Source organism: Folsomia candida, unplaced genomic scaffold, assembly GCF_002217175.1.
Source record: "Folsomia candida strain VU population unplaced genomic scaffold, ASM221717v1 Fcan01_Sc017, whole genome shotgun sequence".
In the NCBI taxonomy this organism is placed as follows: domain Eukaryota; kingdom Metazoa; phylum Arthropoda; class Collembola; order Entomobryomorpha; family Isotomidae; genus Folsomia; species Folsomia candida.
The window spans coordinates 900,370-914,254 of record NW_019091209.1 but is presented as its reverse complement, the minus strand read 5'-3'; the positions used below and the strand labels follow the sequence as shown (position 1 = coordinate 914,254).

At 43.0% G+C, this 13,885-nt stretch overlaps 4 protein-coding genes across 5 annotated transcripts; all 4 read left to right on the top strand.

Moving 5' to 3' along the window:
* Positions 1 to 331: 331 nt before the first annotated feature.
* Positions 332 to 4,547, top strand: LOC118437916 (zinc finger protein OZF-like; the record flags this gene model as incomplete). The annotated part of the gene is made up of 3 exons (XM_035857467.1): positions 332 to 2,780; positions 3,008 to 3,125; positions 3,206 to 4,547. A coding segment is annotated over one exon (1,179 nt), but the record flags the coding sequence as incomplete, so codon positions are not given.
* On the top strand, positions 3,218 to 4,363 carry LOC110856931 (zinc finger protein 33B). Its single transcript, XM_022105517.2, has one exon. It carries the CDS (start codon positions 3,218 to 3,220, stop codon positions 4,361 to 4,363), a length of 1,146 nt encoding a protein of 381 aa, XP_021961209.2.
* Positions 4,548 to 5,964: 1,417 nt separating the features above from the next.
* Positions 5,965 to 7,218, top strand: LOC118437882 (oocyte zinc finger protein XlCOF19-like). The gene has a single exon (XM_035857357.1). The coding sequence runs from the start codon at positions 6,193 to 6,195 to the stop codon at positions 7,144 to 7,146; it is 954 nt and encodes a 317-aa protein (XP_035713250.1). The 5' UTR covers positions 5,965 to 6,192; the 3' UTR covers positions 7,147 to 7,218.
* A 2,928-nt stretch (positions 7,219 to 10,146) lies between these two features.
* On the top strand, positions 10,147 to 13,331 carry LOC110857047 (zinc finger protein 726). 2 transcript variants are annotated; one of them, XR_004836450.1, is made up of 3 exons: positions 10,147 to 10,554; positions 10,634 to 11,876; positions 12,430 to 13,331. XR_004836450.1 is itself a non-coding variant. In XM_022105660.2 (2 exons), exon 2 carries the CDS (start codon positions 10,646 to 10,648, stop codon positions 11,822 to 11,824), a length of 1,179 nt encoding a protein of 392 aa, XP_021961352.1. In that variant the 5' UTR covers positions 10,147 to 10,554; positions 10,634 to 10,645; the 3' UTR covers positions 11,825 to 12,402. The 2 variants fall into 2 exon arrangements, 1 of the variants encoding a protein (XP_021961352.1); XM_022105660.2 differs by lacking the exon at positions 12,430 to 13,331 and having other exon boundaries at positions 10,634 to 12,402.
* The last annotated feature ends 554 nt before the right edge of the window (positions 13,332 to 13,885 follow it).

Genomic DNA, 13,885 nt, shown 5'->3' with positions numbered 1-13,885 from the left:
TCCAAATTTCTACCGAGTTTACATTGACAAACAAGAGCAGAACGACGCAAAGTAAGGGAGGCTCGACGTCTTGGACTGCGATTGGAAATTGTGGAAAAGCCTGAAAAGCAGAATTCGAAGATTTTTTTACTCTGGAACCCACTGCATCCCGCACACACACGCTTCACGCCAAAATTTAGAGAACGAGCCGTTGGTAAGATTCATTCTTAAGTTTGATAATATCTGTCATTAAACTCGTGATGCTGACCAAATAATAATATTAAATATTTATTGTAGCAAAGGGGTTTGAGGGTTGCTGGCAAAGAGACTTCCGAGCAGAACGAGACGTTGAACGGGATGGAGGCCAACCACACCCAACAGAAATTGCTCAGACGACAGAAACCCCACAGTGGAGAAAGTGGAAAGTTTTCCTCCTCACTCCGTCCAACTTCCACAGCCCACAGCACGTGACGATAACCACGTGCCCTCGTCTTCAGCTAACAACAGGTCATTAAAAGCCAAGAAATCAGCCTCAGTTGACAGAAATGGTGTGAAGCCTGGTCGTCACGTGGTGAAGAAAATCTTTCCATGCAAAATATGCAAGTGCCCCTTCACCAACAGGACCAATGCTGCCCTCCACGCCCACACCCACCTCAACTCCGACGAGCTGAAGCGGTCTACAATTTTCCATGCGAAGTGCCCCCACTGCCAAAAAGACTTCTTCAAACGGCACCAATTTACCGACCACGTCAACGCGCACGAAGGGCGGAAGAACCACGCCTGCCCCGTTTGCAAGCAGAAGTTCACCCAGAAAGCACATTTGACCTCGCATCTCTTCGTTCACCTGAGTCGCGAGGAGCGCGCGGAGGTGCGGCAGGGCTGGCGACACGTCTGCTACTTCTGCAGCAAACCATTCCAAAGTCCATCCCATCTCAGTCGTCATGTGGTGGCCCACACGAAGGAAAAAGTGGGCGGAAGGTGTCACACATGTCGAAAAACGTTCTCCTCCAAAGACGGCCTGACCAGTCATCGCTTCCGTCATCTCAGCGAAAACGAGAAGGTCGCCCTCGTGAAGCAGGGGACGGGTCGAGAGTGTCAGAAGCAACTCCCTGATAACCACACTTATCATGCTCACCTGGTCTCCCACACGAAGGAGAAACCTTTCCGCTGTCACCAGTGCGGGGTACTGTTCGGTCGTAACGGTGCATTAAAATTGCACAAGCGCATTCACACTTCGAACCCAAAAGCCTTCAAATGCGACGAGTGTGACCAGGCTTTCGGTCGAAAATATCATCTGACCAGTCACAAGAAGACGGTTCACCGGAAGCGGAAAGACTTCGCGTGCCCCCAATGCGGCAAGATGTTTGGCGAGAAGAGCAACATGGTGAAACATATGAAGGGTGTTCATGGCAAAAGAAGGCACCCCTGTCCCCACTGTGGGGGGACGTTCTCGAGCAAACAATACGTTTGCAGACATGTCGAGAGGGTTCATCCCTCAGAAGGTCGCCTTCATTCCGATCTCATCAAATGACCACGTGGTTCCCACGCTTTATGTATTCTTATATGTTCCGATGTCAGCATTTGTGACGAGACAATTATTCTCGTACGACTGACTGGTTACAAAGTAGCAATTTGTAAACATGACACAGTTTTGTTCACTTCTTGACGGTTTTTATGGAGTAAAGCCATTCTATTTTGTGTAAAACTCTGCTCACGTCTCGCTCCCATTTTTCCATGCGACGACACAAATGCAAAGCTGGACCAGTGACGACGACATATTTCATCGTGACGAGAAGAATGGTCAATTTTGTATCACACTTAAATCGTGCAGGTCATCTCATATTGCGGGTTGCTTATCGAAACGGACGAAGGTGAACTAATAATTCTGGAGGAAGTCTCAATTTGCATATTATTATGACACGCAGACCTCAATAACTGATGAATGGTAGTCCAATTTCTCGTCGTGAGATTAAGAAAAATAAAACTCTTTATTTCCAGCCTAATTTTCGTACAGTTGTAAAGTTCCGTTTCATTTGAGAAAACCAGGGATATCTATCTAGTTCCTTTCGAATAGAAATCAAACCATATTTCACGAGGACGATGGTAACAAATCCAGCCAGATAAATAAAAGAGACAGATTTTTGCATATTTCTTCACGTACGATACACAAACAGAGGGCGGATAAGGGGACATCGAATAACTGTGGGGACATTGTCCCCTCAAGCTTCCGCGGCCACTGCATGCATGCATCGCATTGTGAGAAAAATTAAGAAATCGTATGCAGAATTCCTCTTCTTCTTGAGCTTTCTTTCGTGCTCCGTTTCAATGAAAGTGCTTCAAAATTCTAACCCAGGCGAAAGATAGCACTGGGATAAGAACGGAGGAACGGAATTCTGATTCATACCCAAATTTTAGAGATTATGGACTCACGCATATTTCGTCAGTGGTCGATGACAATCGTCTCAATTTTCATTGAATAATTTATGACTGAGCATCATCATCACTGTACATTTTCTTGCTGAATTCTCCACACAGTGATTATTCTGCATTTTATTGGCCTTGGGGCTGACTATGTACAAGATTCAGTCAGAGACTTCACTTTTCTTGGGATAGGCAGATAAGCCAAGCTTTCTCTCAGGTGCTGGCAGACGGAGAATAACATGCTCCTAGTCAAATAAGTGCTCACTTTCTCCTAAAGAAACTTCACCAGTTTCAAACATTTCCAAATTTCCACCAAGTTTACATTGAGAAAACAGAGCAAAACCACGCAAAGTAAGGGAAGCTGCACTCTTAGCAAAACGGTATTGAATCAATTTGAATCATCACCACCCGGGGAGCCCACATGACTTAACCAAATTGTGATAATATTTACCCCACATTGTGATAAATCTTCCCCACAAAGTGTAAACGTAACACTGGATAGTGAGGATTTAACACATTGTGGGGTAAATATTATCACAATTTGGTTAAGTCATGTGGGCTCCCCGGGTGGTGATGATTCAAATTGATTCAATACCGTTTTGCTAAGAGTGTGGACTGCGACTGGAAATTGTGGATCAGTAGGATTGGACTAGGGAAGAATTTTTTACCCCAGAAACGACTGCATCCCGAACACGTTACGCCCAACTTTCAAGAAGGCGTCGTTGGTAAGATTCCATTCTAAAGTTTCATACCGAATCTACATATTGTTCAACTCCGAATGCTAACGTAATAATATTCGGTACAGAGAAAGGGGTCGATGGATTCTAACGGGGGAATAAGTTCTGAGCAGAACGAGACGTTACCATTGGACGGGATGGAGGTCAACCGGAAGTTGCACGGAAGACAGAAAGCGCTCGTCCATACAATGGAAAAAGGGGACCATTTTCAAGAAAATGGACGACTTCCTCCTCACTCCGACCAACCACGTGAGCCAACACCACGTGACGATAACCACGTGCAGTCCCCTTCATCCAACAGCAGGTCATTAAAAGCCAAGAAATCAGCCCAAATTGGCAGAATGGGCGTGGAGCCTGGTCGTCGCGTCGCGGGGAAAATATTTCCATGCAAAATATGCCTTCGTCCCTTCACCAACAGATCCAGTGTTTACCTCCACGCCCGCACCCACCTCAACTCCGAAGAGCTGGAGCGGTCTACAATTTTCCATGGGAAGTGTCCCTACTGCGCAAGAACATTCTTTATTCGTCGTGACTTTACTCATCATCTCTTCGTCCACATGAGCCGCGAGGAGCGCGCGGAGGTGCGGCAGGGCTGGCGACACGGATGCTACTTCTGCACCAAGCGATTTAAAAGTCAATCCCACCTCAGTCGTCATCTTGCGACCCAAACGAAGGAAAAAGTGGGCGGGAGGTGTCACGTGTGTCGAAAAACGTTCTCCTCCAAAGACGGCCTGACCAGTCATCGCTTCACTCATCTCAGCGAGGACGAGAAGGTCGCCCTCGTGAAGCAGGGAATGAGTCGAGAGTGCTTATTCTGCCACAAGAAATTCCCCAACAACCGGGCTTATCATGCCCACCTGGTCTCCCACACGAAGGAGAAACCCTTTCTCTGCGACCAGTGCGGAAATCTGTTCGTTCATAATTATAGCTTGAAGTTGCACAAGCGCCTGCACTCTTCGAACCCAAAACGGTTCAATTGCGACGACTGTGAGAAAGCGTTTACTAGTAAACACAATCTGACCAGCCACACGAAGACGGTTCACCGGAAGCTGAGGGACTTTGCGTGTCCCGAGTGCGCCAAGAAGTTCGGCATGAAGAGCGACATGGTGCGGCATTTGAGGAGTGTTCATGCCAAAATCCGGCTCCCCTCCCCCCTCTGCGGGAAGACGTTCACGCATAAAGGCCATCTTGGGACGCATTTGAAGAAGGTTCATTCCTCAGAGTAAAGGTCAAAATGACCCCTCGTGAAACTACGACATGTAATGTTTCCCATATTTATGACATGATAATTATTCTTGTTCGGCTGATAAAAATGGCATAATTGAATTATTTAAGTTGGAAATATGACCAGATTTTTGTTACCGTTTTGACCATGACAATTTATAAGTAGTAAAGTAATTTTATGTAAAACTCTGCTTGTTTCTTGCTCCCATTTTTCCATGCGCCGACACAGATGCAAGGCTGGACCAGTGACGACGACATGTTTCATCATGACGAGAAGTAAGGTCACTTTGTGCAATTTAAATCGTGCATAGCTTAGGTTGCATACATCCAAATGGACGATCGCGTCTCAATAATTGTACAGCAAGTCTCAGTTAACATATTATAAAAAACATCCAAGATATTAAACTTTAAAATTCCATCATAATTTTCAAACTGGTAGAAACATCCGGGTTAGATGAGAAAATCAGAAGTTGTTGTTGTCACGTGGAAATAAAACCATGCTTCAGCCGGAGGATGAGAACAAATATGTAAACGAGACAGATTTTGCATGCATATTTTTTCCAGAAATATTGACATACGTACATAAGAAATCAAGAATTATGCATAAGGATGGCAATAAATATCCCAAATTTGCGAGATTTTGCACCCATATTTCGTCCATGAGTGGTCAGTTTAGTTTGCATAAAGAATTAAATGACTGATCAATGTGCCCATTTCGATTAAATAAAATATGCATGGGTCACATTTTATGGGAAAAATTAAGAAATCCAGACTCACTCGTATGCACCCTTTCTTGAGCTTTCCTTCGTGCATAGGTTCAATTTCACACAATCCTGATATGAATCTGAAGGCGAAAAGATAGCAGAAGAACGGGGAAAAGGAATTCTGATTGATAACAAAATTAGAGAGATTGTGGAGACCAGGGGCCGCGGAAGCCGTGGGGACATATATTGTAGGATATTGTAGGATAGGGGAGGGAGGGGTTTGCATAAGATGAGCACTGATGATGCGGACATCGAACAACCGTGGGGACATTGTCCCTCTGTCCCCACGCTTCTGCGGCCACTGGTGGAGGCACTCAGATTTCTTCCAAAGCTGGACAATCGGCTCAATGTGCATTCAATTATTAAAGAATGAGCATCATCGTCTAGATTTTCTTGCTGAATTTTTCACCCAGAAATTATTCTGCATTTTATTGGCTTTTGGTGGTGGGGCTGACTGCGTACAAGACTCAATCAGAGACTAGACTTTTGGTGGAATACGCAGATAAGCCGACCAACCAGCTCCCTTGTTTTCTTCATCAGAAATTTCACCAGTTTTGCACATTTCCGAATTTCGACAGAGTTTACATTGAGAAGAAAAAACAGAACGACGCGAAGTAAAGATAGCTGGACTACGATTGGAAATTGTGGAGCAGCCTGAAAAGCAGGGTTCGACTAGGGAAATATTTTTTTACTCGAGAACCGACTGCATCCCGAACACGTGACGCCCAACTTTGAAGAAGGAATCGTTGGTAAGATTCCATTCTTAATTTGTATACCAAACCTATTGTTCAACTTCTGGTGCTAACCTAATGATATTGTGTGTACGGAACAAGATAACTAACGGGGGAGCTTCCGAGCAGATTACATTTGGACAGGATGGAGCTCATCGATACTCACCGGAAATTGCTCGGACGACAGAAAGCGACCGTCCCCACAACGGAAAATTTTCAAGGGAAGGGACGACTTCCTCCCCACTCCGTCCAACCACGTGAGCCAACTCCACGTGCCGATAACCACGTGCCGTCCAACAGCAAGTCGTCGTCAACAAAAGTCAAGAAAATTTTCCCATGCAAAATATGCCTTCGTCCCTTCGCAAACCCAACAAGTGCTTCCCTCCACGCACCCACCTCAACTCCGACGAGCTGGAGAAGACCCCACTTTTCCGCGAGAAATGCCCCCACTGCCAAAAAGTGTTCTTCCGTCGTCATCACTTCACCGACCACGTGGCTGCGCACGAAGGTCGGAAGAACCACGCCTGCCCCCTTTGCAAAAAGAAGTTCACACAGAAAGCACATTTGACCGGTCACCTCGTCGTCCACATGGGTCGCGAGGAGCGCGCGGAGGTCCGGCAGGGCTGGCGACATGTCTGCTACTTCTGCAGCAAACGGTACAAAATTCCATCTCTTCTCACTTGTCATCTTGTGACCCACACGAAGGAAAAGTTGGGCGGAAGGTGTCACACTTGTGGAAAAACGTTCTGCTCCAAACAAAGCTTGGTCAGCCATCGTTTCGCCCATCTCTCCGAAGACGAGAAGGTCGCCCTCGTGAAGCAGGGGCCGAGTCGCGTGTGCTTATTTTGCCAAAAGAAATTCTCCGATAACCGTGCTTATCATAAGCACCTAGTCTCCCACACGACGGAGAAACCATTTCGCTGCGACCAATGCGGAAAACAGTTCAGTTTGAACCATAACTTAACCATACACAAGCGCATTCACAGCGCGGATGCGCGGCGATTCAAGTGCACCGAATGCGACCAAGCCTTGACTACAGAAAAATCCCTTGTAATCCACAAAAATACGGTTCATCGGAAGATGAAGGAGTTCGCGTGTCTCGAGTGCGCCAAGAAGTTCGGGAGGAAGGGGGACATGGTGACACACGTGAGCGGTGTTCATGCCAAAATCCGGCACCCCTGCCCCCACTGCAGGAAGACTTACACGACGAAATGCAATCTTGGGACGCATTTAAAGAAGGCTCATCATTCCTCAGAACCTCGTCCTCTTCCTGCCAAATCAATTAACTGACCACGTGTTTTACATTTATTTGTATTCTTTCCTGATTTCACCGTTTATGATAAGTTAATTATTCTTATCCGACTGATAACAATAGCATGGTTGAATGATTAAGTTATCTTTTTGACCATGACGATTTTGTATAAAGTAAAGTTATTCTGTTTGATATAAAACTCTGCTCGTGTCTCGCCCCCATTTTTCCATGTGCCGACACAAATGCAAAGCTGGAACAGTGACATATTTCACGGTGACGAGAAGAGAGGTCACTTTGTGCATCACACTTAAATCGCGCAGGTCGTCTCATTTTGCGGGTTGCATATCAATAAGGACGATGGTGTCTCAATACTTCTGCAGAAAGTCTCAATTTTACATATTATTATGATATCGCAGACCCCAATAATTAATTAATGGTCGTGCATTTTCTTATCGTGAGCATTCCATCATAAAGATAAAGCTCCCAAAATTCCAGCCTGATTTTCGTACAGTTGGAAAGTTCCGGTTTATTTGAGAAAATCAGGCAAATTAGTTCCTTTCGAATACACATCAAACCATATTTCACGAGGAGGATGAGAATAAATCTGTCCAAATGAATAAACGAGACAGATTTTGCATGCATATTACGATACACAAACAGAGGGAGGATAAGGGGACATCGAATAACCGTGGGGTCCTATTTAACTGATCATAATTTAATACTACTTCCGACCATAATTAATACTTTTTTCCCAAATACTTTCTTTCATCATAATGGAATCTAATTTGACCATAACTAGAATACTGACTTATTCATAATAAATCCTCCGTCTACCATAACCAAGTTATTGGCGAATACTCTTCACTTTGTTATGCCAGAGCCAGGATTATACAAGTATTGAGTAAAAATATATCTTTGTTAAGCATAGTAGGGTCAGTGCGGGTTAGTCTGGCCACTTTTTTTCCGAATCTGCGTTCTTCAGTGAAACAAAAAATGGTCCTGAGTCAAAAATACTTATTTTGAACATCATGCATTATCAACTAACTATTTCGCTTTAGTTTATGATCAAAAAAAGTTTTAAAATATAATTGGAAGTAATATTTATCAATTATTTAACATAAATAAAACAAATGTGCACATTACCTCACCAAATGGGGTAAGTGGGGCCAGTGGAGGGGTTAGTGCGGACACGCATATGTTTTAATGCAAATATATTTGCATATTAAAATGCTTTTCGAATTTAAAAATTTTCGAATTCATGCCAGATCGAGGATTATACAAATATTGCGTAAACTATATTTTTTAAAGATGGAATTTGAAAATATTCGAATATTAATTTGGACAATCTACGGACAAGTTATCTGCGAAGAATAACTACCCCTGCAAATTGTCCAATTACTAAAATCATTCACACCTATCCACTGTGGGAAGCAAGCGATAGAAAAAGTTGATACATGAAACGTTACTTAAAATGTATTGAAGAGAAATGCAAACGTGGTAGACCAGAAAGAACTTCCAAGAAATTTGTAATTGACTAAAAATCGAAAAGTTTGTAAAGTTTTTTAAAGTTTCATATTTTAGAACGATTTTAAAGTGTATTTTTACTTATGGTAAAATTGAGTAATTATTATACACAAGGAAGCACTTTATTATGGTGAGAGATAGTATTCGGAGAAAAAGTATTAATTATGGTCAAAAGTAGTATTAAATTATGATCAGTTAAATATTATCCATAACCGTGAGGACGTTGTCCCCTCAAGCTTCCGCGGCCACTGCACGCACGCGTCACATTTTGTGAGAACAATTAAGAAATCGTATGCAGAATTCCTCTTATTGAACTTTCCTTCGTGTTCCGTTTCAATGAAAGTTCGTCAAAATTCTAACCCAGACGAAAGATAGCATTGGGATAAGCGAGGTTCATTTGTTGCATAATTTTCATACGAATGAAAATCTAAAAATTTAGCACTGGCAGAAGAGGAGAGGAATTCTGATTCATTTCATACCCAAATTTGAGAGATTGTGGAGGCACGCAGATTTCTCCCAAGCAGATTTCTCTCTCTTGGACAAGCTCTCGCGGTGTCCGTCATTTTACACACCATCATTTACACAGAATCACTTACACACCATTATTTACACACAATTATTTACACACCTGATCATATACACACCTAATCAGTTACACACAATTACTTACTCACCCTCATTTACACACCGAGCCACTTAAAATTAATCCGGTCAAAATCGGAGAAAATTACTTCATAGCTATATAGCCATTGCAAATTTTTACCAATTTTTAGTTTTTTGATATATTTAAAGAAAATGTGCCTAACATATGAAACATCATTACCTTAAAGTTAAGAAATCGCTGACCACCACCACCACCGATAAAAATTACCATCTTAGGTAGCCCATCAATTATTTGACCTCATATAATTTATCTGAAAGCTTACCGCATTTGCAAGAAATCCGAGTTTCAATTTCAATTTGTCACCAAAGCTTCTGCTTACCACTTAAATGAGCCCCACTGTCTAATTGTTTAAAAATCAAACATGTATCTTCTACATCGGTCAAAGCGTTGCCCAAAAACGTATTTGTACAGAATTTCTTTCAAACTAGTCAATGCGTTCTAACGTTATCAGAAGACAGTGAGATAACACCCTTATATCTAGAAGCACTAGTTCCAGTTAGCAATTCAAAAATTAAAGTAGGGCAGAAATTTGTCAATTACTCAAGCATTGTGTTAAATAATAGCTTCATCATGGGATATGACTTTTTTGTATGCATATGATTATTCAATTATTACAAGGAATCATTTTCCTTCGACCAATCCTAAGCATAGCTGAATCCCCCTTCAATATGAACGTACTTAAGTGGCTCGGTGTGTAAATGATGGTGAGTAAGTAATTGTGTGTAACTGATTAGGTGTGTAAATAATTGTGTGTAAGTAATGGTGTGTAAGTGATTGTGTGTAAATGATGGTGTGTAATTTACCGGTAATCGCTCTCGCAATTTGCATGGAATAATTTATGAATGAGCATCATCATCCCTGTCTAGATTTTCTTGGTTAATTCTCCACACAGAAATTATTTGTTCTGCATTTTATTGGGACGAACTACGTACAAGATTCAGTCAGAGACTTAACGTTTGGTGGGATACACAGATAAGGGAAGCTTTCCGAGGGCGACAAAGACAAATAAGCTCCTCGTCAAACAAGTGTTCACTTTATCCTAAAGAAATTTCACCAGTTTTAAACATTTCTAAATTTCCACAAAGTTTACATTGAGAAAAAAGAACAGAACGACACAAAGTAAGGGAAGCTGGACTACTATTGGAAATTGTGGAGCAGTCTGAAAAGTAGGATTGGACTAGGGAAAGATTTTTTTACTCGAGAACCGACTTCATCCCGAACACACAAGTTACGCCAAACTTTTGAGAACGAGCCGTTGGTAAGATTCCATTCTAAATGTTCATACCAAATTATTGTTTAACTACGAATGCTAATGTAATAATATTCTTTCTGCACAGAGAAAGGGGTCGATGGATTCAAGCGGGGGAAGGTCCGAGCAGAACGACGCGTTGCCGTTGGACGGGATGGAGGTCACCGATACACACCGGACGTTGCTCGGAGGACAGAAAGCGCTCATCCCCACAACGGAGAAAGGGGACCGTTTTCAAGAGAAGGGACGATTTCCTCCTCAGTCCGTCCAATCACGGCCAACAGCACGTGACGATAACCACATGCAGTCCCCTTCAGCAATCAGCAGGTCGTTAAAAGCCAAGAAATCAGCCTCAGTGACCAGAAATGGCGTGAAGCCTGGTCGTCACGTGGTGGAGAAAGTCTTCCTATGCAAAATATGCCTGCGCCCATTCGTCAACAGAACCAGTGCTCGCCTCCACGCCCACACCCACCTCAACTCCGAAGAGCTGGAACGGTCTTCACTTTTCCACGCGAAGTGCCCCCACTGCGATAAAGTATTCTTCATTCATCAAGGCTTTACCGACCATCTTTTCGTGCACATGAGTCGCCAGGAGCGCGCGGAGGTGCGGCAGGGATGGCGATACGGCTGCTACTTCTGCACCAAACCATTCGAATTTGTATCCCATCTCAATCGTCATCTTGTCGCCCACACCAAGGAAAAGTTGGGCGGGAGATGTAACGTTTGTCGAAAAACGTTCTCCTCCAAGCAAGTCCTGACCAGGCATCGTTTCGTCCACCTCTCCGAAGCCGAGAAGGTCGCCCTCGTGAAGCAGGGTTCGGGTCGAGTGTGCCTATTTTGTCAGAAGAAACTCCCCGATAACGCCACTTATCATAAGCACCTGGTCTCCCACACGAAGGAGAAACCCTTCCGCTGCGACCAATGTGGGGCGCTGTTCGGTCGTAATGGTGACTTAAACTTGCACAAGCTTCATCACACTTCCAACCCAAAACCCTTTATTTGCGACGAATGCGACAAAGCGTTCACTCAAAAACAAGGTCTGACAAGACACAAGAAGACGATTCACTGGAAACTGAAGGACTTCACGTGTCCCGACTGCGGCAAGAAGTTCGGGAGGAAGAGTGACATGGTGACACATGTGAAGGGGGTCCATGCCAAAATCCGCCACCCCTGCCCCCACTGCGGGAAGACGTTCACGCAGAAATGCAATCTTGGGACGCATTTAAAAAAGGCTCATCCCTCAGAAGCTCGTCATCTTCCTGCCAAACCAATTAATTGACCACGTGTTTTACATAGTTGTATTATTTCCTGATTTCACCGTTTATGATAAGGTAAATATTCTTATCCGACTGATAAAAATAGCATAGTTGAATGATTAAGTTATCTTTCTGACCATGACGATTTATATGGAGTAAAGTCATTTCCGTTTTTTGTAAAACTCTGCCCGCGTCTCGCCCCCATTTTTCCATGCGCCGACACAAATGCAAGGCTGGAACAATGACGACGAAATAGTTCGTCGTGACGAGAAGAAAGGTCAATTTGTGCATGACAGGTAAATCATGCAGGGATAATGTATTGCAGATACACATGTTCAAAATTCATGGAAGATCACACATACGTTAACGGATTACCGAAAAATGTAATACTCAAGAGCTTGTAAGATTTTGAAAACCTAGCATGAAATTATGAAATTAGTGAGCAAGCTGTGTACATATGAAATTTCGTTATTCTTATGCAATCCAAAGTTTCTAAAGTGAATTTGATGAGAAGCTGTGCATAAAAAATTGTAACACGACCAAACTTTGAATAACTGTTATTTATTTCAAATAAATTACTTTTGATGTTTCTTCCATGATATAAAATACTAATGGATTTGTTTGTAAGGACTCAATAATACCCTCGTGAACTTTGACCTCCTCCTCGGCCCCGTCCTCCACTACCTCCTCCCCCCCTCGTAAATACCATCGGGCCAATAGACGGGTCGTTGGAGGAAGAGTTTCTGTACTGGTTGTGGGAGGAGGAGGACCCCCATTGTCCCCCACCACCACCACTACTACGACGACGACGACGACGACGACGACGACGACGACGACGACAACAACTATTCCTCCCACGACTAGAGCAACGTTACCACCACGGACGACATCACCATATCCGTATCCGTGAGGCAAGGTGAGAAGATGACTGCGAGATGTGAGAACAGAGAGCGAAGAATGTAGAAAGTACAGGCAATTTTTCATGCACCCTGTCTCAGTCTGCCTCGTGGACTGGCCACTGGAGAAGAGAATGTCACATTGTGATGTTCATGCACATTTGTCTCAATTTGCCTCGCGATACTCAGGAGATGAGAACATACTAGGATATTTACAAGTCAGATTTTCATGCCTTTAGATATCTTTGGGGACTTGGTAAGTGTAGGAAAATCAAAGGAGGGTTACTATCCAAGGCAAACCATACCCATTTAAAAAGTGCTCCTACCTACGCTAAACTAGTCGTATTAAAAAATCCACCAAATATCCAATTTTGCCTGGATTTTTTATAATTTTTCATTTTCCTATATACCATTGGGAGATCGTGTCTTTTGGAAATTTCATACTAATTAAATTTTTGATTGTTATCAAAATATGAGAGGTGGGAGACTTCCATTCTTAGGGACGCTTATAAAATTAGGATTTTATTTTTTTAAAAACACTTTTTTATTTTATTTACTACGATGAGAGGATATATTCTGAAAAAAAGTGTAATTATAATTTAAAAAAGTATTAAATTATGTATGATCAGTTAAATAGGACCCTTTTTTATTAAATGTCATACATAATTATCTATCAAAAATCATCCTTTAATATCATCATCACAACTTAAATTAATTAATTACCCAGTGGCATAAGTATTTACCCCTAAAAAATTAAGAATGTCTCGCTAATTTGTGTGTAAAACCTTTGTTGACTACGAATCCTGGGCACGAAATCATTTTCATAAGCGTCCTCCTCACTGAGATGACCTCCGAGGGAGACGGGCAGCACGGAAGCTGGAACGTGCTCGTGCAGCGAGGCAAAATCCGCGTGGACGAATATCTGTGCAAAAATTTGGGTGAATTGTTATCTTAATGGAAGCGATGTCAGAGCTCAACGCCGCCGATGCATTTTATGCGCCCCCGCCGCCGCCTAAAAATCGCCTAAATCGGCGCCGCCGCCACAAAATTGGTCGACGTCGACCTCTGATTGATGTCACATAAATATGTAAATCAGTCATAAATTTGTCACCCTGCTGCGAACCTTTGCCTTCATATATCGCAAGGTAAAGGACAACAATAAACGTCCGATGACACCCACATTCATCA